At 37.1% G+C, this 26550-nt stretch overlaps 1 protein-coding gene across 3 annotated transcripts in view; it reads right to left on the bottom strand.

Annotated features, from left to right (window-relative positions):
• CC2D2B (coiled-coil and C2 domain containing 2B) overlaps positions 1 to 26550 on the bottom strand; it is a 99169-nt gene that overhangs the window by 15052 nt on the left and 57567 nt on the right. For 2 of the 3 annotated variants that reach the window (XM_087432342.1, XM_087432343.1), the window contains 9 exons: positions 23525 to 23616; positions 22266 to 22436; positions 21021 to 21117; positions 20119 to 20228; positions 14998 to 15094; positions 7005 to 7103; positions 4659 to 4841; positions 4297 to 4494; positions 2428 to 2517 (listed from right to left, as the gene is read on the bottom strand). In XM_087432342.1, coding sequence (XP_087288468.1) covers positions 2428 to 2517; positions 4297 to 4494; positions 4659 to 4841; positions 7005 to 7103; positions 14998 to 15094; positions 20119 to 20228; positions 21021 to 21117; positions 22266 to 22436; positions 23525 to 23616 — 1137 coding nt within the window. Of the gene's footprint in view, positions 1 to 2427; positions 2518 to 4296; positions 4495 to 4658; positions 4842 to 7004; positions 7104 to 14997; positions 15095 to 20118; positions 20229 to 21020; positions 21118 to 22265; positions 22437 to 23524; positions 23617 to 26550 lie in introns of those variants that run through there. The other variant, XM_004427886.2, reaches the window with a different exon arrangement.

Below are 26550 nucleotides of genomic sequence, written 5' to 3'. Positions count from 1 at the left end.
GAACATTAACTTGGAACAGAGGGGGTCACCTTTTTCAAAGGACAATTAATGTGGATACTATGTAAATGACCAAATGATTTATCATCCAAAATGGGACATTTTTGTTTAGGACAAATATTAAACTGCCCTGGGCAAACAGGGACATATGGACTGGTATTTTAAGAAACCTCATCTGATAGGACATTGCAGTATTTTTGGAGAAAGGGATCCTTTGGTCAATGGAGCTATACTCTGTCCTATTCCAATATAGCGCTCTCAACCCAAAGAGAGGAAGAGATCTGAGTTGGAGCACAATTAGGAAGAGTGACTAAAACTTCTTCAACTGAAAGAGCTGAACAGGTGGGCTGGGTGCAATCAAATATAGGGTGCCTAGTAAAGCAGTTGTAACAAGAGGAGAAAAGCACAGCAGAGGTGGCAGGCTGCTGGTCTATGGCCTAGTTCTACTCTATAGGTGTGTCTTGTTTGGCCCCTGGGATGTTTTTAAAAATTGGGAGATCTCATATAAAATTCTGGATTTCTGGCTTCTTTTGAAAAATCAAAAGATTTAACAACATATATGGGCCCAGATATTCATATGGCAATAATCTATTGTTGCTGAGCAGCAGCTGCACCATTTAGGACATGTGCTTTCGAGTTGATTATAGTCTCAGAGAAAGAGCAGTGGTGGCCAGGGAGATTGGGGAGGGGGAGCTCAGTCATGGCAGTGACTATTTGCCAATCAGTATGGAAGCATTTCAATATTTTAACAACTGATATGGCCACATCAGTACACACTGGCTGAACATGATGGTGAGGGATGGAGGTTAGGGAGGCTGGTAACATGGCTCTTCTGAAAGAGAAATGTCAACAGAATAGTGAAGGGAAGAATATGAGTAGTCTTCAGTGTCAGGCCAAGGAGGTTCCCCTGACTGGATTTCATAAGAGGAAGAGGGAATGAATGAGAGTAGGTAACTAACGTACCGAGTTCCAGATACTTTGCATATGTTATCCTTTCAAAACTCCTGTATGACACAGATGAGGAAACTGAGGTCCAAAGAAGCTAAATAACTAACTTATCTTACATCACCCAGGTATTAAGTGGTTGAAGTACGATTTGAACTGAGGTTTGTTTGACTCCAAAGACTATGTTAGGTAGGAGAAAATAACTCTTGTCTTGTGACAATCTAATTAGTCATACACTCATAGGCATCCCATGGCCAAAGAGTTCATGTCCACGGGAAGACATTAGCCAAGAGGAATCCCATGCCTATAGTAACCTCTTGGTTATGGGTATTATTTGGATTGGGGGGTGGGGCTTGAGATTACTAGTATTTGCCTGAATGGTTATTTTTATGGTTATTTTTAGCTATTTTAGAGGCTGTCTTTTAATGTTCTTCAGGATCATAATACCCCTGAACACATTCCGATTAATTCACAGTCTCAGAAGAGTCTAGAGTTAATGACACCTTTTGGAGTTCCACCAGATTTGAATCACTGAATCACTGGAACCACATGCTTGTATCTTCCTTGTTTTCACTTAGCAGAAGGTAGGGTAGCTGACCTATTAAGTTAGTCCTGTGCCCCCTAAATTCATTTCAGCTCAAATCGAGCCTCTAAAACATTCTAGATAAGCATCAGGACTATCAGTTCCAGATGTAAAATGTCCCTCTCTCAAGTTCCCATCATACTAGCATTTTCCAATTAAAAATATTTATTGAATGCTTGCTAAATTTAAAGCAGTGTACAAGTGATGCATATAAAAATAAATAAGAATCAAGTCTGCCCCTTCATTCAAAGTAATTAAAGTTGGAATGTACATGTACAGAGTATGGGTGTGGGGTCAATATACAAGCAACTAAACATAATTTACAGTGGAATGGAAGAAGTACGCTAATTAGGGTTGCCAGATTTGGGGGAAAAAATAGGATGCCCAGTTAAATTTGAATTTCAGATAAACAGTTTTTTAGTATATGTCCCAAATATTGCATGGGGCCTGTATTTTTATTTGGCAACCACTCTAAAGAGAATTTTAATCCAAGTGCTAAGGAAGAACACTGCTATACAAGCTCTTCAGTCAGATGTGGGGAGACTGGGGAAAGCTTCTGGGAAGTGGTGGTATTTGCTCCAGACTTCAGGGCCTGACCAGCTCCTTAGTGACAAGTCATATTTTTCTCTGAAGAATGTCATAATATTGTACTCCTAGAATTCCTGTTGAATCAAAATATTCATGAACTACCACTTATAATGTTGAATAAGATTTTTGGTCTTTAAGAACTATTTCTATGAATTGTTATAGAACTGAAAATGATCTATTGAATTATCAAATGCTTTCAAATTTCACAAGGCAAAGTACTACATGAGTGCATAATATTTTTTAAAAATTTGTTTCTTTAAAAAAAAGCAAGTAAGAAATACTATACATTTTAATTATAAAATATAATTTGTTACCTCTGATGTCATCCATATATAAAAACCATCATTTTCATCCAGTGCATCAGGCATAATAGGAATCAAAGACACAAAGCGAGCAACGAGGTCCTAGAATAATATTAACTAACATTTGTTGAGTGCATACTATATGCCATCACTAAGTACAGTATTCACATGCATTATTATCACATTTAGTGTATCCTACACGCCTATGAAGTACATATTATTATTTTTGTTTTACAGAAGAGGAAACAAGCTTAGAGTGATAAGATAACTTGCCCAGGATCACACAGCTAACACAATATATGGGGTCTCTGGGAATAAGCCCAAGTTACCCTGACTCCAGAGCACGCCTGTTAACCATTACATTTCATTGTAATAAATTATTAAAATTTTAAATATGATATATTACATATATATTTTTAAATATAATGTTAAAAAATTGAAAAAAAGTCATTGAAGAATAGCCAAAGTTTGATTTGCTTTTAGGTTCAAAATATATCAGGATTATTTTTATTAATAGAAGCAGCAAGTAGATACTGGTGTAGCCTGCTTTCTCAAACAACAGAAGTTACACTGTGGATTGTTCCCCCTACAGGTCTGGAGACAAGGACTCAGACTAAAGGAGGAAAGGAGAAAGGGATACACATAAACAAACAATGAGTTAACACAGAAGGTTCATGAACATTTTCATTGATGTGCAATAGCCACCATTTATACACTATTACGACCTCCTACACTGGTCATGTTTCTGACTCATGCAATTAATTAAACACAGCCCGCAATCCTTGATAAGCAAAGGAGCTAGGATTTATATTTTTTAAAAAATACAAAGACTGTCTTGGAAAGAAATCTGAGAGCATTATTATGTCCTTGGACTTTGGATGTTAGGAAGCAAAGGCAGGAAGAAACCCATAACGGAAAAGCAGAGGAAAAGCAAAAGGTGACCTAAATTAGGACTTTTGATTTTAGCTTAAAGAGTTCAGCTAAGGGAGCTTTTATTATAAAGCTAAGGGAGCTTTATAATGGACAAATAATATAAATATTCTGAGGAGAGCCAACTGACTCGAATAAACAAAAGGTATAAGTGATTTTTCATAGATGCCCTTTAATCAAAGCTTACATTTTCTTCAAGGGGAGAATTATATTTCTGATTTCATATTTTCCTTTCTCAAAGTAGAAGGAGCTATGTCCTCTTTTGAGTCTATAATGAATATATTTTCATTTTATATGAAATGAAATTTTCAGTATATGTCTCTTTTGTCAGCTGGTAAGTAGGTATGCATAAAGCCACATACGGATGGGGTGGGAAGTATTACGCTGGCAGTTTACAGAGCAAAATATAATATAGTTTCTTCATTCCCACATACAATGAGAAGCAATCTGTGAGAAGTAATCTTTAGAAGGACACAACTCCTTTAAGAACATAACTTTTTATTTTGCCTGGAAATCAAAGGAATTTTTCTGTGTCATTTTTCAAAGTTTGATAGAAAAGCTGGGAAGTTAGTATGGCCACGTGAACTGGTGTAGCAACAGTGACTCTCTAGCCCAAGTGGGCAGAAATGAAGAGGATCAGGAAGAAACGTTTTCTTTCATCTGTGGCTCAGGAGGACACAGTGCAACATAGATGGTTTCTCTCTCAGGAAAGTGTCTTTGAAGGTCAAATAATTTTAGTAAGAAAGTTATACTCAAAGTTAATATAAAAAAGTAAACAAGTTAAAATAAATATAAATTTGGACTGATGAAAATGTTCTAAAATTTATTGTAGTAATGGTTGCACAACTCTGTGAATATACTAAAAACCACTGAATTGTACACTTTAGATGGGTGAATTATATGGTATATAAATTATATTTCAACAAAGCTACTAAAATAAATATAACTTACAAGGGTTGCATTAGAATCATGAAGAAATATATCCAGGAGTTGTTGAGGTGGATTTAATGCCTTGATATATCTTGTCACTAAGATCTGTATCCCTTCATCATTAAAAACAGTAGTTACGATTCTTCGGTTGGGAAACATTGCCTTACAATTTTTTCTAAAAATCTGTGCTCTCTCCAAAACATCTATTTGATCTGAAAACTAGAATCAAGTTTAAAATATTTCAACATTGTATCATATTGTTCCCACAGGAAAATATCAAGAACCAATGTTCATTTTTGCCAGCTTTGAAATTATTACTAATTTTTAAAATAGTTCTCACTTCTTTGATAGAGTATATAAAAATAATTCAATGTAAAACCTACCTTATCTAGTTCTGGATTACAGGTGATATATGATATTTGAGGTTCAATGGTAGCAAAAATATTTAAGAAAGTACATTCTTTTAAATTCTGCCCATTATAATCTTCTTTAGGAGACACATAAGTCTTACTCCAAGTATACCCAAGCAAAACTGGTGGAATATTTACTTGAAATGTTCCACTAACCTGAAAGAATATATCAATATAATAGATTCTGCATGATGAAAATAAACATCAGTCCAATCTAGTACAGCCCAACTCAGTCTTCTCCATAGGAGGAAACAGGCTTGCAAAGGTACATGCTGGTTCTACTAATATGTACTTGCACAAGGATGATCCGGTTCTCCACGTGATCTGTTCACAGGCACCCTTGACACCCTGGGCCCCTATCTAATACGTACTATGTGGAGAGGACAGGAGTAAGAAAGGGATGAAATGAGGAAGCAAGTTACTGTACGAGAGTAACTTAGTATGATAAAAGCTCTTAGAAAATCCACCTCAAGCTCAGAGAAGAGGCTAAAAGACCATGTTACATTTTGCATTGGGTCTAGTAAGAGAAAAAAATGTAACAACCCAGAGGTCCACAGGACGACCTGTGTGTGTGTGTGTGAGTGTGTGTGTGTGTGAGTGTGTGTGTGAGTGTGTGTGTGTGTGTTTGGAGGGAGGAGATAATTTACAATAATAATTAATAATAAAAGCTAATAGTTACTGAGCACTTATTACGTGCAAGGCACTGCGCCAAGTGCTTGATATAGATCATATCATTCAATGAGGCAGATACTGCTCTCATCTCCATTTCATAGATAAGGAAATTAGGGCTCAGAGAATTCAAGGAATTTGCACAAGATCACACAACTAATGAGTAGTGAAGCCAGGATTACAACCCAGGTTTGCCCACCTTTGAAGCTCACATCTCTAACTACCTCTCTATCCTAGAGTCTGGCCTGAGACTGAGAAACATCCGCAGGGATGTAGACATGTAGGAACATTTAAATCCTCCAACAACTTAAATCTCTATTGGTCTTTATTTGCAGCATGTCTGCAACATGCTCCCTCGTGACTTGCTGCGAATGCATATTATTCAGACATTTCTACTCTCCTCCCTCATATCCATTCTTTCTTCCTTTCTTACCAATGGTTTTAGGTGGCAACATGACAGCCATGTGCTAGCCAAGTCACATAAATAAAATGTAAGAAATCTGCCCGGGTTTTCTGGAGGAAGTCTCTTTTCCTGCCTCCTGTCTGCAACATGAATATGAGGTTGAAAGTGCAGTGTACAATTTGCAATTGTGAGGATGAAAGCCGCATAATAAGGACAGTGGAACAGAAAGACGAAAGTAGCTTGGATCCTCGGTGATATTCTTGAGCTGCTGCACTGGCATCTAGACTTCTTTTTAGGTGAGCTAACTAGACCTCTTACACCAGTCACTGTTAGTCAGGTTTCCCGTTGCATACGCCTGAATGCAGTACTAAGCGATACACACATAATTTCTTCTGAGTCAAATGCCCTCATTTGCTTGACAAACTCATCTTTAGGGACTTGATTCAAAAGTTATTGCCTCTGTAAATAGTTCCCTGACCTTTCATTCTCCTCTTCATTCCCCTCTTACCCACCCCCAACTCCTCTGAAGACTCCCCCTCACATGCCCCTCCAAACCAGGAAGAGTAAGTTACTCCCTACTGTTATGTCCGCATAGTACCTATCTCATGCCCCTATCAAAGCACTACAGCATTATCACGTTGCACTGAAATGTTAATTTTCTTCTATAGACAGTGAACTCCTTGAGGCAAAAAATTCATTTCTGAATCTTCTGTATCTAGCATAGCTCTGTAAGTAACAAAGCCCAAAATGGAGTCTAGGCTGGGGTTTTATATTTTGCTGGTTATGTAGGCATATTCTTGCTATATAACCCAACAGCAGAGCTCTCCGGGGGTATCACAGAGACAGGTGCAATCATCCGTGTCAACATTATCAATGAACAACGCTGAGGAGCTGAAACTCCTGGAACCCATGGTTACAAAGCAACATCATTAATCATGGCATTTGTGAATCTGGTCCTATAAAACTATTACATGCAAATATGAATGATGCTTTAAGACCTAAGGCAAGCTGTCCTATTCTTGATCAATGAACACTCGGAAGACATAAGAAATAAATTTGTAGGTGTCTCCTGTTCTAGAGATAGCTAAAACCTTCAAAACTCCAACACCCCAGGGACATCCAAATACAGGATCATTGTAACTGACCTACCAACCTGCCAATCACAGAATCTCATTCAAAGACAACAGTGTTTCTACTAGCCAGAGGTAAAAACTTAGAATAATTAGCAAAGAATCATTTTCTATTACCTCAGATTGTTGCAGAAGGGCAGAGAAAGGGAAGACAATGGATCCAAGCCAATTCTTTCTTATATATGAATGACCACTGCAGCTCTTGAAACAGTGATTCTATTTAAATAAATAATTTTTCTTTTACTTACTTTATATCATGTGATGAATAATTTCACAAATTTGAATGTAAGTATAAAAAATATTCTCTTTCTTTTTAAAAGAAACCAAAGGGTAAACAGAAAAGATATTTTTTATCCCTTTTTAATTTCTTTAAAAGATAATTGACTATTTAAAGCAAAAATAATGACCTGTTGTGGAGTTTATGACATACGTATAACTAAAATGCATAATAATACTAATACAAAGCACAGAAGGGGGAAATGGAAGAGTTAACATCTTGTTCTTACACTATATGTGAAGTGGTATAATATATAAAGGTAGACTGATAAATTAAAGAATATATTGTAAAATCTAGAGCAACAATTAAGAAATAAAAGAAATACAGTTAATAAGCCACTTGTAAATGGTCGAGGTTAGAAACGTAAAGACCTTGCAAAAGTAAATGCAATATATTTTGGCTCCCATATCTTATCTGATCTTCCTCCTTCTGTTCTCCTTGCTGTTTACCTGCATCTGAGGAAGGGGTAAAGTTTGAATAAAAGCTGCCAACACCCCTGATTCCCACCTTCAGTTCATAACTGCTGCCTTTGGACATCTGGAGTTCCTTAAAACTCTGTATTTGAGAAGTTATCCCTTCCACTTATCAGGGAATACTAGAAGGGTCTTTTAAATCCAGAGGCTGACCAGCAACACCAGAGTTAAGAAAGTGGACTGTGTTGCTCTAATCTAAAAGGTAACAGGTGCACTTGGTTAGCTTTTGTAGCAATTAAGGTCTTGGACTTCTGACTGATGTGATCTCAACTACATTAATCTTTCCATCCCAGGTCCCAAGGATGCTGCAGGCTTCCTAGATCTACCTTGTCTCAGGCTACAGATTACACCTCTATTGGGGTTCACTTTAAAATTAGTTCTCTATGCATTCTCTCTGAGAAGCAGTGAAAGAATTTTAAGACCAACAATATGAATTATATATGAAGCAATCGCTAAGGAATCTATTAATATAGGAATTGTTTATAGCAAATGATAAAAACAAGACTTAATATTCTTGAGCTATGATGTGTGCTAAGTCTGCAACATAGTGGCATGTTGAAGCAGGGCCAGTTACTCGGATGGTTAAATGGTTGAAGTGGGGCTCCTGCTGTGATTGATTTAGCTCCTAAAGATTAGGGCTTTTAAATAAATCTGAGATATTTGTGAGATGTTGTGTATCTCCAACATCTTGCAAATCAAAATAATCCCTTCAACACCCAAAGACAGTGTGGATTGAGACCGCTAAGAATGGTGCTTCCACCAACACTGCAGTAGTGGCCATGGGGCAAGGTAGAGTCTGGGTATGACAGGGAGGGTGGGGTTTGCTCCAAACTCACAATGAAATATGGATGAACCAATCTTCATGAATTCATTACTTTTATGTACTGAAATGTACAAATACATTTCTACGTCATCCCTGTCCAAAGAGCATTTGTGCACTTTTTGCTTTTTAAAGACAGAAATAATAAATATCTGAATTACTGAAAAAAAAATCCTTAATCTTAGTCCTGGAAAGTGATTTCTTTGTGTGCAACCCACCTTGCCCAATAGGCTCCCTTTTTTGTTATTAAGAGTAACACGTTTGTAATGTTAATTGTCAACCATAGAGTTGGGACTAATGGCTTGATGAAATGAACTGTGTACTAGGGGCCCAAACGTATAAAGAAATCCCATCCACGGCTCCAAAAAGGCTGCCTTGTCAAGGAAGGCTTCTTTTTAGGTAAATTAAGATCTCTTCCTATATGTCAGTAAACAATGTAAAACATTTTTAAAGTATACACTTTTATTATAGCAGATTTACTCAGTGCAGCAAACTTTGAAAATACACGAAAGGATATAGAGAAAAGAATGAAAATTACCTTAACCCCCAAAGACATCACCACCATTAACAACATTTTAAGATGTTAAATGGTAGTGAAAATACGTTGAAATGATGATGATACATTCAAAGAGGAGATTATCATCATGGATGCTGGGTCAATTAGAAAAGGAGATGAAGTTTTATGGTTGATATAACATAGTCAAAAAGAAGCAGGTTTGCTGACATGGCTAAGTAATTTAATTGCATGGCATGTCTATTGGAAAAAGGTGACCCACAGGCTACCTCAACTTAAGCCCTTAAAGCTATGTAATTCAGGTTTATCTGATTTACCAAGCAGTCTTCTGAGCCCAGATTGGTTTCTAAGAAAGGTTTCTCTATGGAGAAACGATTGCACTGATAGACCAATTCTGATTGCTTGGTAGTTATCTTTCTTATGCGAGTTTACAGATTGTTTATTTTTCCCAAGGTCCTGGTCACCTTTATCACGGGAATTTCAGATTTGCAAGATTTCTGTTCTTTCCCATCCCTGCTTTAGCCTTGGCTGAAACACGCCTTGTAATTCTATGACCTTGTAATTAAAGAAGTAAACAAGAGGCCATCCACCTATGTGGAAAGAGAAATTTACTATTTTGGTCTGTTTAGAATATTATGATTGATTATAGGCTATGCTTAAGCCCCACCATGGTGCAAACTGGGAAAAGATTGTGTTGGTTAATTTTATGTGTCGACTTGACTGAGCTAAGGGATGCCCAGATAGCTAGCAAAACATTATTTCTGGGTGTGTCTGTGAGGGTGTTACCAAAGAAATTAGCACTTGAATCAGTAGACTGAGTAAAGAAGATCAGCCCTCACCAAGGTGGGCAGAAATCATCCAAATCCTCTGAGGGCTTAAATGAAACAAAAAGGTGGAGGAAAGACAAATTCTCTCTCTTTCTTCTTGAGCTAGGACATCCATCTTCTCCTACCCTTGGACATTGGAGCTCCTGGTTCTTGAGGGCTTCAGACTCTGGGACTTACACTAGCAATCTCCTCGTTCTCAGGCCTTCGAACTTGGACTGAATTATATCACCTGATTTCCTGGCTCTCCAGTTTGCAGATGGCATATTGTGATATATCTCAGCCTCCAAAATCCCATAAGCCAATTCCCATAATAAACCTCCTTTTATATATCTCTATATATCCTATTGGTTCTGCTTCTCTGGAGAACCCTGACTACTACAGAGATAATTAAAGGGGGAGAGGGGACATATACCACGTATGTGGATTGGAAAGATCAATATTGTATAAAAATGTCAATTCTAATCAAATTGATCTATATAGTCAATCCATCCTAATAAAAATCCTGGCAGGTTTTGTCTTGTTTTCAAAATCAACAAGCTGATTCTAATATTTATACGGAAATGCAAAGGGCTAAGAATAGCCAAAGCAATCCTGAGGAAGAAAAACAAAGCTGAAAGATTTTGATTTCTAGATATCAAGATTTATAACAAAGCTTTAGTAATTAAGACAGTGTGGTATCAATGCAATGCAAGGATAGATCAACAGACCAAGAGAACACAATAGAGAGTCCAGAAATAAACCTACATTTATACAGTCACCAGATTTATAACAAAGGGTAACTTTGTAGGGAATTGAGGGAAGGGGTGATCCTTTCCATAAATGGTGCTGGATCAACTGAATATCCTTACGAGAGAAAAATAAATCTTGACCCTCTACCTCACAGACAGACAGAAATCAATTCCAGTTGGATTTTAGATCTAAATGTGAAAGGTAAAATGATACACCTTTTAGAAGCAACCATAGGATATTATCTTCATGATTTTAAGTGGGCAAATATTTCTCCTAGAGGACCAAAAAAGCACCACCATGGCATTGTATTGTACTATATTAAATCAAGATTTTCTTTTCATCAAAAGACACATTAAGAAAGTAAAAAAAGACAAGCCAGAGGGGGAAAAATAATATATATATCTGACAAAATACTCATATCCAGAATATACAAAGAACTGTTACAAATCAATGAAAAAAATGGGCAAAATACTTCAATAGATCTTTCACAAAAGAAGATATCCAAATGGCTAATAAACATAGAAAAAGGTGCTCAATTTCATTAGTTATCATGAAAATGCAAATTAAAACCACAAGGTGATATGACTACACTTTCATCAATATGGCTGAAATGAAAAAAATCAGACAATGCCAGGTAACAGCAAGGATGTGGAGCAACTAGAACTCTCAAAAACCGCTGGTGGAAGTATAAATTGACACAACCGTTTTGGAAACTGTTTGGCGTTAAACTGTTAAAGCTGAACATATGCACAACCCAAGAGCTAGCAATTTCACTCCTAAGTATATATCCAATGGAATTGCATAGATATATTTCCTGAAGACGTGTACAGTATATTTATATCAGTATTATTTGTAAGAGCCAATAACTAGAAAGAAGCAAATTATCTATCAACAATAGAATGCATTAAAAAGCTGTTGTATATTTCTATAATATATTATGCAGCAATGAGAATCAACGAGCTATTGCTAAATGCAACATTATGGATGACTCCCAGTAACACAATGTAGAGAGAAACAAGCCATTCACAAATGGATGCATACTGGGCCGGCCCGGTGGCATAGTGGTTAAGTTCGCATGCTCTGCTTCAGCGGCCCGGGGTGCACAGGTTCCGATCCCAGGTGGAGACCTATGCACTGCTTATCAAGCCATGCTGTGGCAGGCGCCCCACATATAAAATAGAGGAAGATGGGCACAGATGTTAGCTCAGGGCCAACCTCCCTCACCAAAAAGAGAAGGATTGGCAATGGATGTTTGCTCAGGGCTAATCTTCCTCATCAAAAAAACAAAAACAAAAACAAAAAAACAAATGGATGCATACTGCATGAGATTTCAATCATATAAAGTTCAAAAATAAGCAATACCTAATCTATGCTGTTAGAAAATAAGATAGCAGTTACTCCTGGGGAGGAAGTGACTTCGAGAGAGCACAAAAGAGGTTTCTGGGGTGATGCTAAAAATATTTAGTTTCTTGATCTGAAGCACTGGCATTTTTTCCTTTTTAGCCTGTTGTCTTTACCATTTATTTTCCCTTGGATAGAAAGCAAAATGTTTACCAGAATAAGTTTCTCAATACAAATTTAATTAAGCAATCTCGTGTTGAGTTTCTTGCATCTGAATAACCTAAACTTATCTGAAGGGGTTTATAAACTCTAGAAAAAGCATATAATTAAAATTAAACCTCAGAAATAAAACATTTTAAAGGGTTATTTTTTTCAAAAATCATAGTACCAATTATTAAAAACTACAAAAGCCACTTTGGCTACAATGTAATAAAACTAGAATTTAAAATTAAAGTTTACACTCAAGTCACTCAAACATTTGAAAAAGTAAAAGAATAATATTAATTAACCATTAGATCAAGGAAGATATAAACATAATAAAATATATGGAAAATAACAAAAAATAATAAGTAATCTAATATTATAAAAGACACAGTCTAAGATGTTTTTAGAGATAAATTTATAGTCTTAAAATGTTTTCATTATTTATAAGAGAGAGAGACTGAACAAACTAGACATTCAACACATTTGGCCAAAATAAGTATAAAAATCACAGTCCTAAGGAAATCAGGAGGGAAAAAACCAATAAAAATACAAGCAGAAATAAATGAATTAGAAAACACAGGAAGCGTAAAATTTAAGAACAACTTCTATAGTTGGTTCTTTAAAAAATAGGAAAATCTCTTCCAAATTAAATCAGGAAAAAATAGAAAAAAAACACTTGGATAAAGTTAGAAATGAGAAGAGGGTAGATAACAGCAGGTCAAAAATTATAAGAAACTGCTAAACAATTATATGCTAATGAATTTTAAAATCTTGAAAATAACTAATTTTTCCTTTTTTAAAAAAACCATTTAAACCAACAACCAAGTACTGGATTAGTTTAAATTCTTTTTGTGACCATCAGGATTTCCGTTACAGTTTCAGTAAACAGAGGCTCCAAATCTGGAGCTTTGCCCTGGGCTTGCTGTGTGAGCTCCAGATGCAGCTCAGTCCAGCTCTTCCCTCCCCAGCGCTAAAAACAGTCCACACGTCCGTGAGGCGTCCAAGTCCTCAGCTTCCCGCTAGCAAGTAACTAACGAAAGGGAGACCCACAGCAAGTAAGAAATAGTTGACAGCAGGAAAAAAAAACACAGAGAAAAGAGAGGAAAATTGAGGCACGGGAAGAAAATCTTTTCTAAAGAATATCATAGATCAGTGATAGACCAAAACCTTCTTTCTGCTGGGTGGTCACCTCGGGGCTCAGCCTAGCTCTGGTCCTTTACGAGAAAACGGAACGTTTTGGGCCACAGTCACCTTGCAACCCAGTCCATGAGAGGAGGGCAAGCCAGGCCCTCTCCCTTTCTAAATAGAAAGCCCAAGTTTTTACATAGACAAGTCTGATACCTAACGCATATGGATTTCATTCAACACCACCACCAAGCACTTGTAAGAATTTAACTGTTAATCAACTGCTATTCAATTCTGGTCAAACGGATCACCCAAATAATTCACTTCTGAGAAAGAAAGTCTATTAGGCATGCTTTTGGGTTTTCTAAGCTCTACTCATTATCAGTTTAGATAATCACAAAACAACTCAGTTTAACTCCTTGGAGAATAGCCATCACCAAATTACTGTTTAATATTTTACCCTCAGCCTTTATTAAGAGTTGACGGAAATGTTTTAATAAGAATATGTGTCTGTATCTCCTGGAAAACTGGGTTGGAAGACATTGCCATTATGTTTCTCAGTAGTTCTTTTTTTTTTTTTTCTGCTGAGGAAGCTTGGCCATGAGCTAACATCCATTGCCAATCTTCTTTTTGCTGAGGAAGACTGGCCCTGAGCTAACATCTGTGCCCATCTTCCTCTATTTTGTATTTGGGATGCCTCCACAGCATGGCTTGATGAGTGGTGTGTCGGTCCGTGCCCGGGATCCGAACCTGTGAACCCCGGGCCACCAAAGCAGAACGTGTGAACATAACCACTACACTACCGGGCCAGCCCCCTCTCAGTAGTTCTTACAGAAGGCTCTTTCCTGAACCATACTTCAAGGTCTAGCTCAGCTTCTCTGATTCTGATCCCCAATCCCTACAGGTAGAATTAATTGCTCCTTCAATAGTATTGCCATAGAATTTGATAGACCTTTATATTAAAGCATTCAATCAGAGCCCCAAGAGAGGAGATATAATGGATATGCACCTTTATACTTTTTTGTGTGTGTGAGGAAGATCAGCCCTGAGCTAACATCTGCCAATCCTTCTCTTTTTTGTGGAGGAAGACTGGCCTTGGGCTAACATCCATGCCCATCTTCCTTCACTTTATATGGGACGCCGCCACAGCATGGCTTGACAAGCGGTGCGTTGGTGCAATCCGAGGATCTGAACCAGCAAACCCTGGGCCACTGCAGCGAAGCGCACGCACTTAACTGCTTGCGCCACCGGGCCGGCCACTGCACCCTTATACTTTTAGTGCCAAGTTCAGTAGGAAGGAAACTAACATTTATTTTAGGGCTTGCTATGGCACTAGGCATTGTGTTAGGAACTTTCATGTATCTACGAGGAAGAGATCCAGTAATTTTTAAAATTTCATCGAATAGAACTGGGTTTTAGTCCTAGGAATAATTTGGTCTCTTTTGTAGAAGTGGTATAGTTTTTTTGATCAGACAATGAGAAATATATAATCCATTTTTGTTTATCTTTCTATCTTGGCTACCAGGAAGCTCACATTTAAATGTAATGTTCAATTGGCAGAAACCTACTTCTCCCAAATTCTTGGTATATTTACCCCTCCTCTTCCTATATGTGGTTTATGATCTCTGTTATTTTTGAACTGACTTGTCATATGTCTGATTTAATTTCAAGTTGCCCCAAATCCATTTTAGAAAATGTTGGACATATTGCATCTAAAAGCAAATTTACGAATATGTTACTAGACTTCAGTCTGACCTCAGAATTATTTCAACATTGATAATTACCATTATTCTACTTTACCTCATGTTTTTCAACAATCATTTCATCAAAAATGTTGATATATATATTATCTTTTATTTTAGATAAGCTTGACAAGCTATAATCATGTCCTGGCGAGCTGTAAATAAGAAAAACATATTTAAATGCTTAATTTATTTTATAAGAGCATTACTCATCAAGGACTGTAAAATTACTTGTGTTCTTTTCTTTTATAAAGTGTAAGCTAAGACAAAGCTATGTACTTTGAAGATGACTGCTATCTTTCATTAAAGCCAGTATGTGCTTTCTAATTTATTTTATATCTCTCTTAAAGTAATTTGCATGAAAAATAAAAATGTATAAATGTGAAGCAGAAAGGCTTTCACTACAGCCATCCACTGCGAACAAACTTTCTGTAGTGCGGTGCTTCAGGATTTTCCAATTGTCTTAAATTCTGCTAGTTTCTGCTGGTTCACACATACAGTTAAACTGCTCTTTTGCTCTCAGCTAAAAGATATGACTGTTTAACCATGGAGCTTATTCTCTATCCCACATTTATTTTCACCAACCAGAAATTGGGATAGTGGAATGCATTTAATTTTGCAAGCTGTCTGCTGATGGCTTAGTTGATTGGATACATTTTTGGAGGTAGCTGAAAGGATAGTGTGGTTTATTACAAGCAATGAACTTCCACTCTCAGCTCCAGCTTGGGCATCGAATCTTGATCAAACTTCTAACAGCTCAGAGAAGTTAAATAACTTGCTCAAAGTAATGCTACCAGCAAGTAACAGAGCCCTAATCTGAACCCAATTCTGACTGACTCTAAAGGCCAGGCTCTTTTCACTATACCAACTGCCACTGACATTATTTGTTGAAGCTTAATGCTTAAGGAAGCAACTATACTATTTCAAAGGATCACCAACAGTTTGTATAACTTTCTGAGACCTACAGACAATGACAACTGAAAAACGTTAGTTGAGTTTAGAGACCAATTTTAAACTGAGGGTTCCTTATATTTCTAAGTGATATGCTGACTTCCCTACCCTGCTCCTTCAAGAGTTCCCTTTCCTGTTGCAATGGCCTAAGACCAGACAGAGGAGGCAATGTATATTTACAACACTAAGCTAGCAGGAGAAATGATAACCGTCATCCTCAAGACATTTTGAATGTCAACTTAGTACATCCCTTAAATCACTCAAGTCCTTCATTATCTTGCATTTTGTATTCTACTCAAATTTCACCATAATTTCTCCTCCAAAGTACAGCTCACAAGGCTAATTACTATTTACTGTTACTATCTATCCCATTTACATGTGGCTTTTATTCACTAAAATGTCATGTGAACAGGGGAATAGAGCTCTTGTATCTGAGGCAACAAAACGTGGTGGCTGAGCGGTTGTGTCTTAGCTGAACCCTCTGATCTACTCGGTTGTACTCTAAATGTGTTCCTGGCTTATCTCACTGCTATAATCACAAGAATGCAAATACTCTATAGTCTCCTTCTCTTTAGTTCAGTTACAAGTTTATCTTATTGACTATTTTATGTTCTCCTAAATCCACTTATTTAATACAGTTTATTTCTTCTAACTCTAATGTCTAAATTAATATACCAGATACTTCCACACACATAACCACATTTTATATCTTTATAAACCTTTTAACTAAATACATTTTATATACTAATTACTTAATATTATACAATATAATATAATATATTTTCCTTTCGATCAATACTCCCCTTCAGACACAAAGAGTAAAAAGTTCAGGTAAGCAAAAATCAGAGAACAAGGCAAAGCAAGAAGTACAAGGTCCAGACAGACAGCCAAATAAGAATATCTGTTTAAGAACTCTGAAAATACAATTGAGCCTGTGTTGAATCTGGAAGAATAGAATTGATTTCTGCTAATAGCAGAAGTATCCATAGCATTAAGTTAACAAAATTCCAAGGTATACTGGTCTATTTGGGTTTTTCCTCCCAAGTTAAAATAATGGCATAAACAGGGTCTCTCCTTGCAAATCCTGGTTAGGGACTGGAGGCTTTCATTTTGAAGAGTGGTGGCTGGGATGTAAATGTTCATGTAGCACAGATAATCTCCTTCAGCAGGATAGGTATGAGAGTGGCAGCATTCTGTCAAAGCTCTTTAGCAAGGAAGGACTGGGGACAGTGCTGGGGGTTGGTGGTTCTGTGCTCCCACAGCTTGCATCTGGGCCCTCAAGGCTGGTAGCTTGTTTGGAAAGTGACTGAATAACGATGGGAGCTTCCTGGTTAGAGCCCATAGCCAGGACTTCTTTCATACACTCTTGTAGGAAAGAAGTAGCTGGAGGTTGAAGGGAATAGACAGATTGTTTAATCCTGGGAATCAGGACCCACTCACAAAGAGCCAAGGTCAAGATCACAGATGCCAGAAGGAAAAGCCACACAAGAAGCCCAAGGTCCAGGAGACCAAGAGTTTGGCATTCGAGAACTAGGAGAAATTCAGGAGTTAAAAAGTCAGGGTGATGTATCAAAGAACCATGCAGGAACCACATGATCTGCAGAAATGGAAGGAGCTGAACAAAATTGATGGGAGAAGGGGGAAAGGGTATCAGGAAATAGAAAAGATTTTGATAATGATGTGATTGACAATTCCTTATATTCCTTTCACCCCAGTGAGAGCTAAAGATGTATAGGAAGTGACAAGTGAAAATTGCTAATTGAACTTAGAGAACAATTTTAAGTTCTATATTTCAAATTTGTCTTGATTAGTACACTTTATTTCCAATAACAAAAACCTATTTATATTGCTTTAGTATCAAATATGAATCTTGAGAAAGAACAAAGCTAGAAGTATCACACTTCCCGATTTCAAAATATATTACAAAGCTACAGTAACCAAAACAGCATGGTACTGGCATAAAGGCAGACACATAAACCAGTGGAACAGAATAGACGCCCAGACATAAATCCCTGCATCTACATCAGGTCAACTGATCTTTGACAGGGTACCAAGAATATACAATGTGAAAAGGATAGTCTTCAACAAATGGTGTCAGTAAAATATCTACACACAAAAGAATCAAATTGAACCCTTATCTTACACTACAGACAAAAATCAACTCAAAATAGATTAAAGAGTAATGAGGTGTACAATACATCATCGTTGTGGACTATATATATTATTGTTGACTATAGTCACAATGTTGCACAGCAGGTCTCTAGGGCTTACATTATATTATGTGAGAGAGATTTATTTTAAGGAATCAGTGCCATATATATAGCAGGAGAAACGATAACTGTCATCCTCAAGACATTTTTGAGTACGTCAACTTAGCATATCCTTTAAATCACTCAAGTCCTGCTTTGTCTTGCATTTTGTATTCTACTCAAACTTTACTGAAATTTCATCACAATTTCTCCTCCAAAGTAGAACTCACAAGGCTAATTACTATTTACTATTTATTTATTATTTATCATTACTGTATATATGATAGAGAAAGGGGGAGAGGGAGAGAGAGACAGACAGACAGATACACATCCTAATTGGTTCTCTTTCTCTGGAGAACCCTGACTAATGCCATGACATTCTGAAAAGGCAAAACTATGGAGGCAGTAAAAAGATCAGTGGTTGTTGCCAGAGGTTCCAGCGGAAGGATGAAGGGACAAATAGGTGAAGCAGAGGGCATTTTTAGGAGAGTGAAACTGCTGTGTGATACTATAGTGCTGTATACGTGTCCTTATACATTTGTCAAAACCCATAGAATGTACAACAGAAAGAGTGAACTCTAATATAAATTGTGGACTTTGGTTGATCGTTTGTTGATCAACTTTGGTTGATAATTTGTCAGTGTTAGTCCATCAACTGTAACACTGTATGCCAAGGGAGGCTGTGTGTGTATGTCGTGAGGAAGGGGTATATGAGAACTCTCTGTCCTTTCCATTCAATTTTACTGAGGACCTAAAAGTGCTCTAAAAATAAAGTCTATCACTTTTTAAAAAATAGAAAAAAAAGAAACTCAATTTCATTAGAAATCAGAGAATGTAAATTAAACCATAAGGAGAGCATCATTTTAGATCCACTATATTAGAAAAAATAATTTTAAAACTACAAAATATTATTGAAGATACAGCACAATAGGAACTTTTATATACTGCTATTGGGAATGTATATTGGTACAATCACTTTAGAAAACAGTTTGGTGTTTACTAGTAAAGTTGAAGCTGAATTCAATTACAACCTAGCAATTCCACTCCTGCACATATGTCTTAGAGCAGAGGTTCTCAAAGTGTCCCCTGACTAGTAACATCAGTAACACCTAGGAACTTGTTAGAAATGGAATTATCAGGCCCTACCCCAGACCTACTCAATTAGAAACTATGGAGGTGGGCCCAGAAATCTGTGCTAAGAAGACTTACAGGTGATTCTAATGCACAAAAAAGTTTAGAAGGTACAGTCTTAAAAAGAAACTCTTGCATGTGTGCTCCAGAAGATAAGTACAAGAATGTTCAGAACAACATTATCTGCAATAGCAAAACATTAAAACAACCCAAATGTGCATCAACAGGAGAAAGTATAAATAAATTATGGCATTTTAATACGATGGAATACTATATAGAAGTGAAAATAAAGCAAGGGACGGAGGGAGGAAGTAAGGAAGGGAGGGAGGGAGGATGGGATGGAGGAAGAATAGCTACGAGTATAGACATGGATGAATTTCTCAAAATAATTACGAGTAAAGAAACAAGGTTGCAAAAGAGAATTCAATTCATATAAGGTTGGAAAACATCCACAAGTAAATAATACATAGTTAAAGATAAATACCTATTATATAAAATCATAAAGGAAGAGAGGGAGTGGTAAACACAAATTCATGGTTGTTACTTCTAGGGGGAAGGAAAGGGAATACAATTAGGTTTTGGCCAGAAGGGCCCCCAAAGGTATTGGGAATATTCTACTTTTTAAGCTGGATGATAGATACACAGGTATTCATTTTATTATTTTTCCTCAGAACTTATATGTACGTATACATTATATATATTAATATCTATGTTAGAAATATCTCATAATTAAAAAACTCAGGAAAAAATAAAAGCTATCTCAATAATTATTTTCAATAAATGGCTCAAGAAAATAATTTTGTTATTGCTCTTTTTTAGGAGCTGAGGAAAAATGGACTCCAACTTACATAAAATCTACTTTAATTTCTTCGTTCCAGCATGGATGAGATCCACTTGCAGTACTGGTTTGGTATACAGTGTGTTGAAAGGAAACTTCCACAAAAGGGTTTACAGTATCCTGAAACACATAATAAACACTGACGAAATTTTTGTAATATTTTATATAGTTGATAACAGGTATAAGACTAGGAAATTACTTGTTACTGGCTGACAACTGGATGGCTTACTTTTTCTAGTTTTTCAAACAGCCATTATTCATTCGTTCATTTAATAAACACTTATTGGTCCTATCCAATATCAGGTACTTTTCTAGGATCCAAAGATAAATGGAACTTTCCTTTAAGGATTTTATAGCCTATCAGGGGCAAATAAACAGGTAAATAATTGCAATGAAATGTGAGAAATAAAATAAATATATTCAGCGTATAATAGTTACTCAGGAGAGGAAATGATGAACCTTCCGGGGTGAGGACAAGGACAGCGCTACAGACAAACCATTGCTTGAGCTTTGAATCATTAAGCAGTGGTTCACACGGCCAATAACATAGAGCTGTGTAGAGGCCATTCCACGCAAATGAAAGGGCATGGACAGAGGCCTTCTAGAACAAGTAGTAGTATGATATGAGTCTGCTGTGGGGTGGAGAGAGATGTGACTGATTGGCAGGTAAGGGTCAGATCATTATGGACTTTTGTAGGCATTCCAAGGACTTGTACCTTATTCTACAGACCCTGAGAGCAGGGGAGCAGGGAATGAGATGGTTATAATTACACTTTATAAAGAGCACCTTCAACTGTATTATGGAAAGTAAACTGAAAGCCCAAGAGATTAGAGATGGAGAGACCAATCAGAAGCCATTTGCAATTCAGGGCCAAAATAATCAAAATCCAACTTTATAGAAATGTTAAATACCTCATTTAAGATCTCATCTGAGGCTACTGATTTGATTGTTTCTTTATGTCTGAGGCGAGACATGGATGACATCAAATAAGTAGGCATATCCAAGGCTCTTCAGGAAAAACAATATTGAGACACACACTTTAATTAATTTTAATATTGGTGGAAGTGGGCAGGTTTTTGTGCTTATGGAGATATGCAACTCAGTTACCCTGGATCTTACAGAGTTTGCTTTGGATCTTCATATCGTAGGTGGTTGGAGCTAAACATTTGATAACTACTGCTCTGGAAGAGTGGCTCCTAAATGCTGAACTATAAACTGGATCCAGTTTATGACAAAGTTTTCACTGGTCCTCAGCAAAAGGAGAAAAACAAGGCAAGCGATACTTGGAGATTATATCCTTCCTATTTTTGGTGTTAACACTATTCTTTCTTTTACAAATTGATGATTATGGAAACTGATAGTGATTTTATGATGTTCTTATTTCACAAAACAGCCTTTGAAATGTGCATCTGTTTTGAGGAAATCAATTCTATTAGATGAACAAAGTTGTAGTTTGTAAAACATAAGCAAAACCTTTAAGAGGTTTTAACTAGAGATAAGTAGTTAGTAAGCAAAACATTTGTTTTTCATATGTGGAATTCATGGGATGTAGTAAGCATAAGATGAGCAAGTAGAGCACATATGTGTTAAGCATAGACAGAGAGGGATACTTAATATTCCTGATGCACCTGGGTACTAAATATGCTTAATATATGAATCATATACAAGACTAAATATATATGAGACACTACATATACATGAACATTTAATATTCATGATGCCTTAATCTGGCCACTCAGCAGTGAGATCCATTCTGGCCCCACATATTCTTTGCCCTAGAAACACAAATAAAACCCACCGAGTGCCTGCAGTAGAGATAAGTAAGATCTGATTTTTGCAGAAATCACCTAAAATGACAAGTCCAAAACAGAGCCTACTCTCTCCAGTTTTCTACTTCCAGTACTGAGATGGGCCAGTGGCAGAGAACAGTGCAGTTGGCGGCAGCAGCTTCACAAGTTTTCATAATAGGGAATAGGGAGAAAAGACATTTATTTGATATAGCATCCAAAAATATATGTGTTCAAGTTACTTTGGGCATCTCAAACTTCCGAAAAGCTTAATACATGGCAATGAGGATTTTACGAATAGGACGGTATGGAAATTTACATTTAAGATAGATCTTTTGCAACTCTAAAAATTGGTGCATGTTGCCTTACCTACTAACTATTGTTTTCCTGGTAGGAATATTATAAGCCCTCAGTATTCTGACAAGAATCTTAATATCTCCATCACAGACAGTCTGTGCTGCCACTTTTTTCCTCTCTTTCCTCCAAGGCTTTAACTTTCTTCGTCGTTCAACAAGCTTACAAACTACATGTGTTAACTGGCTAAAGAGAAAAAAAGTGATCAGCCGCATATACACAAGATAACTTAGTTCTAAAAGATATCAACCTTTAAATTAATTATTGTAAATAAGGCCATTACTCTGAATCATAATCTCTCCATTGTGGAAAGGAGACAGAGTTGTCTTAAACCCAAGGAAGGAATCTTTTTCTGAGCATAGAAGCGATGCTATGTTCACTCTCACGTTAAGAGAGAATGTGATTGCTCCATGTAATTTGGGTACATGGTCCAAGAACGGACAAGAGCACGGAGAGGTAATTCCATGAAACACGAAGCTGTTTCAGAAGATTACTCATTTTTCAGGAATCACTCTCTTGAAAGCAGTTAGAAACTAAACTTTTCGCATGGCTCTGAAATAGGAGTTATTAGTTACACATGCTGCCACCCTGGCAACACAAATCCACGGAATTATAGCTTTATGGTCACATCCATTTTCCCCCAAAGACTGAAAATAAAACACAATAGATTTCAGCATCCTAAACCAATTAAAAGTTTATTGGTAATACTAGGAATCTACAAGTGGCCCCAGGGAGGTTTCCCAGAAACATGCATCCCTACTCCTGTTCCTATCCCTAAATTCCACAGACAGGACAGTAAGAGAACTGAGTTACTTCAGCCAAAGGCTCCCCCAACCGCTGCCTGTGGACCACAGCGCCCTTTTATGGCTGAGGATTCGGTTTTGAAAGGGGGGATTACAGGCTTAGTGTGTGGAGGTACTAGCAATGACGTTTCCAGTAGCAGTTTCAGGACAAGAAAATCTTAGGGCAAAACTAATTTGGGACAAAGGTATTTCTTTTATTTGGCTTTCTTAACCTAAAAACTATCAATAAGGAGAGAGTTAAAAACTAAAATACTATACAATTGAAAACATATGTCGTATAGATATGTCCAAAATGCAATTTAAAAATGTCCAAATACATTTTAAATCACTATATTTCACTTTATGTTCTGTAACTGCATCTTTTGACATGCAACTTAATTAATACAAAAATAGAGAATGTATTAGGGGACTTTGAAGGTATTAGCTTAAAGCTTTATATTTCATATTTAAATAATAATTTTTAGCATGTACCTTGCAGATACAATTTCTTCATAATCAGCCACAATATCTGATAAGTTAAATTTGCTAACTTTGACAATTCTTTTCATTATCAACCTTCTCATCTACAAAAAAAATTTAGAATTTAAAGAAATGCATAGTTTATATTTTAAGATTAAGTATTTACAATGCTACTGGTGCCACTATTTTCAACTACTAATTTTTGCAAGCAATGAACAGAAAGGGGGATTAGAGAAGTGAAAATATGGTTCTGTTTGCTACCATTATTAAAATCATTCCTAACTCTCACATTAATGTCACACCAAAGCAAGTTTCTTTCTTTCCACTTTTTTGTCCTTCCATCTCCACTTCATGTCATCTTAAACTCTGCTCTCATCTCTTTTTCTACCTAACTCACAGTATACGTGGACAGAACTAGTCTTTACCAAAGGAGATGATTACCCTGTGAATACGTTTCTACAACAGCCACTTATGATGGACTATGAATCTTGACCCACAAACTCAAAGAAATGTGGTCACATTTCTGTATTTCCTTTGAGTCAATTCTATTCTGACTTTAAGTCTTATTCTGTCAGTTTGGTAAGATATTCAGTGCTTGTACAGAGCCATTCCCATAAGTCCTTGCAATTTGCAGAACCACAGACCTTGGTTCCTCAAAGGACTCTGAAATTCTTCCCTTTAGTCTGAGGAACCCCTCCCTTTCTCCTCTAACCCTATCCCCTTCACTACAGGTTTAGGTTTTCAAACACAAAACGGGAAGCAGCATGTCTGGAGGCAATTTCCGCTTTCTGTCCTGCCACAAATCATCCCACAGACAATGTAACCTAGGGCCTAATGATCTGCTTGGAGTAGGAAAATGGGGCGGGTAGGAGAAGAATGGGAAAAATATAGCTCCTAAAAATTACCCTCATATGGGCAATAAACTGTTTCCCTTGAAGGTGAACCACATCTCTCTGACTCCATCACTTCTCTCTTTCTCTGTCTCTCTCTCTCCCTTGCTCCCTTGGCATCACACAGACTAGGCTCCTTGCTGTTCATTCTAAAGGCCAGGCATGCTCTTTCCTCACAGTTTTCACAAGTGGTTCCCTCAGCCTGGAATGTTCTTTTCCCACAAAACTCCATGGCTAGCTCCCTCCTTCAGGTCTTTTGCTGAAGTGTCATCTCATGGGCTTTCCTTGATCACCTTACTTAAAATTGCATCCTATCCCCCTACACACACACATGGAACTCCTGTCCTCTCTCTCTACTTTATTTTTCATAGCACATATCACTCTCTAACATACTAATGTTTTGTTCATTATTTGACTTCCCCCACTAGAATGACCTCCCCCAGGCAGTCAGGGATTTCAGTCTATTTTGTTTACTGCTGTAATTCCAATGTCTAGTATAATGCTGATTCATAGCTGATGCTTAATAAATATTTATTGAATAAGTTAATGAAAGGGACAGAACGAGGAGATGCACTGGTCTCTTAGATGCAAACATTTCAGCAAAACTTTATCTAGTAACCCTTGAGACTGCTGGGACCCCATTCTTTACTGTTGCAATCCCGGCCTTAGCCACCACTGACCCCAGTAACACAGCACGAAGTTTCATGCACATAACTCACAATTCCATGAGTTCCTCCCACAGCGGGATTTAAATATCTATGGCCCTAATAGGCCTCCACTGTCAAACTTTTCCAGTATCTGTAATTAAAGTAATTATCCCTTGAACTTGTAGTTTTAAAACTATCCTCTGACAGCAAAGAAGTCTTCACAAGGAGCTGAAATCTAATCACAAAATTTTCTTAAAGCTTCTTCCCAGCATTCCTATATGCAGTTCAAGCATCCTCAGACATTTGCTCTCTTACCCTCCTCCTGATACTCTGCTGCCCTCCCTCTAGGGCTTCCTCATACATAAAAAACAAGAGAAAGGATAAGAAGGATATGTGTTCTCTTTTCTTATGAGTAAGAACACCTCTTTATTTCCTAAGACAGAAAAACTCATTATAAAAGCACATCCCAATTTTTTTTTTTTTTAATATGGAGCTAGTAAGGAAGGGGTGGGAGGGATAGAGGTGAGTCGGAATAACTCCTGCCAGTGACAAAAGGGAGGAGCTCTTTCAAGCCCAGGATAGTTATAGTGGTCTGCTTTTCCACCACCCTCTCATAGTAAAATGAGTAAAAACTAGTAGAGCACGTGAGGTTTAATCTCATTTGCCTGTTACACGGATGTAAAGCAAGGCAGCCATTATCTGCTGTCTATTTTTATAGACAAAAACTGTCTATTTTTATACAAGAAGAAAGGGGGACTCAGTGAATAGGTTACTTGCCCAAAGACACACAGGGTAGTCAGAACAGGTTTTCATACATCTTCCTGGGGCTCTTCTAGTTATACAAGGTTGCTTCCCATCCGTCTCCATGAGGGATCTGGTATGTATCTCTTAGATCTTTCCATGGCTCTTTTCTTCCTTCCAAATTACCCTAGAATGCTGCTCTGATGCTCTAGAGCAAAGGCTACGTACTTAGGTGAGATTCTACTCTTGCTGAAGTCTTAGAAACCTTCTCAGCCCTTGTAGTTTTATCCTTTACTTCATTAATTTCTCAACATTTATCATCATTTTCTGAGTGAAGGGCACTGTGCTGGGTATTGCAGATCTACAGATAGAATCCCTGCATTCCAGAAGCTTAGAGCGGGGTGATAAGGGGTTAGTGGAAAGAAATCAGGAACAAAATTCAGTGAGGGATTCCACCTCAAACCTGGTTTAGGCTTTGCTAGGGGGTTTTGTAAATATCTGACTTTGTATTGAAGCATATGTCTTTCTCTAATACTTTCTGTCTCCTGGTAGCTCCATCCTCTTAATTGCTATGGTCAACCGCATTATTGAGTTAACTAGTAAAAGTAGAGATTCTGGCAAAATGCTGGCATACTTCTCAAAGTGAACTTTTAGAATCAAAAAGAGATGGGAAGTCTTCAATGTTCATGTTTAAACAGAAAAAGTTGGGATGTGCTTTAATGAGTTTGCTGTCAACAGAAGTAACCTCTGCATCAACAAT

This window comes from Ceratotherium simum, chromosome 6, assembly GCF_057802395.1.
Source record: "Ceratotherium simum simum isolate JZ-2026a chromosome 6, ASM5780239v1, whole genome shotgun sequence".
NCBI lineage: Eukaryota > Metazoa > Chordata > Mammalia > Perissodactyla > Rhinocerotidae > Ceratotherium > Ceratotherium simum.
The sequence above is the reverse complement of the archived record's forward strand: the minus strand, read 5'-3'. Positions and strand labels throughout refer to the sequence as shown.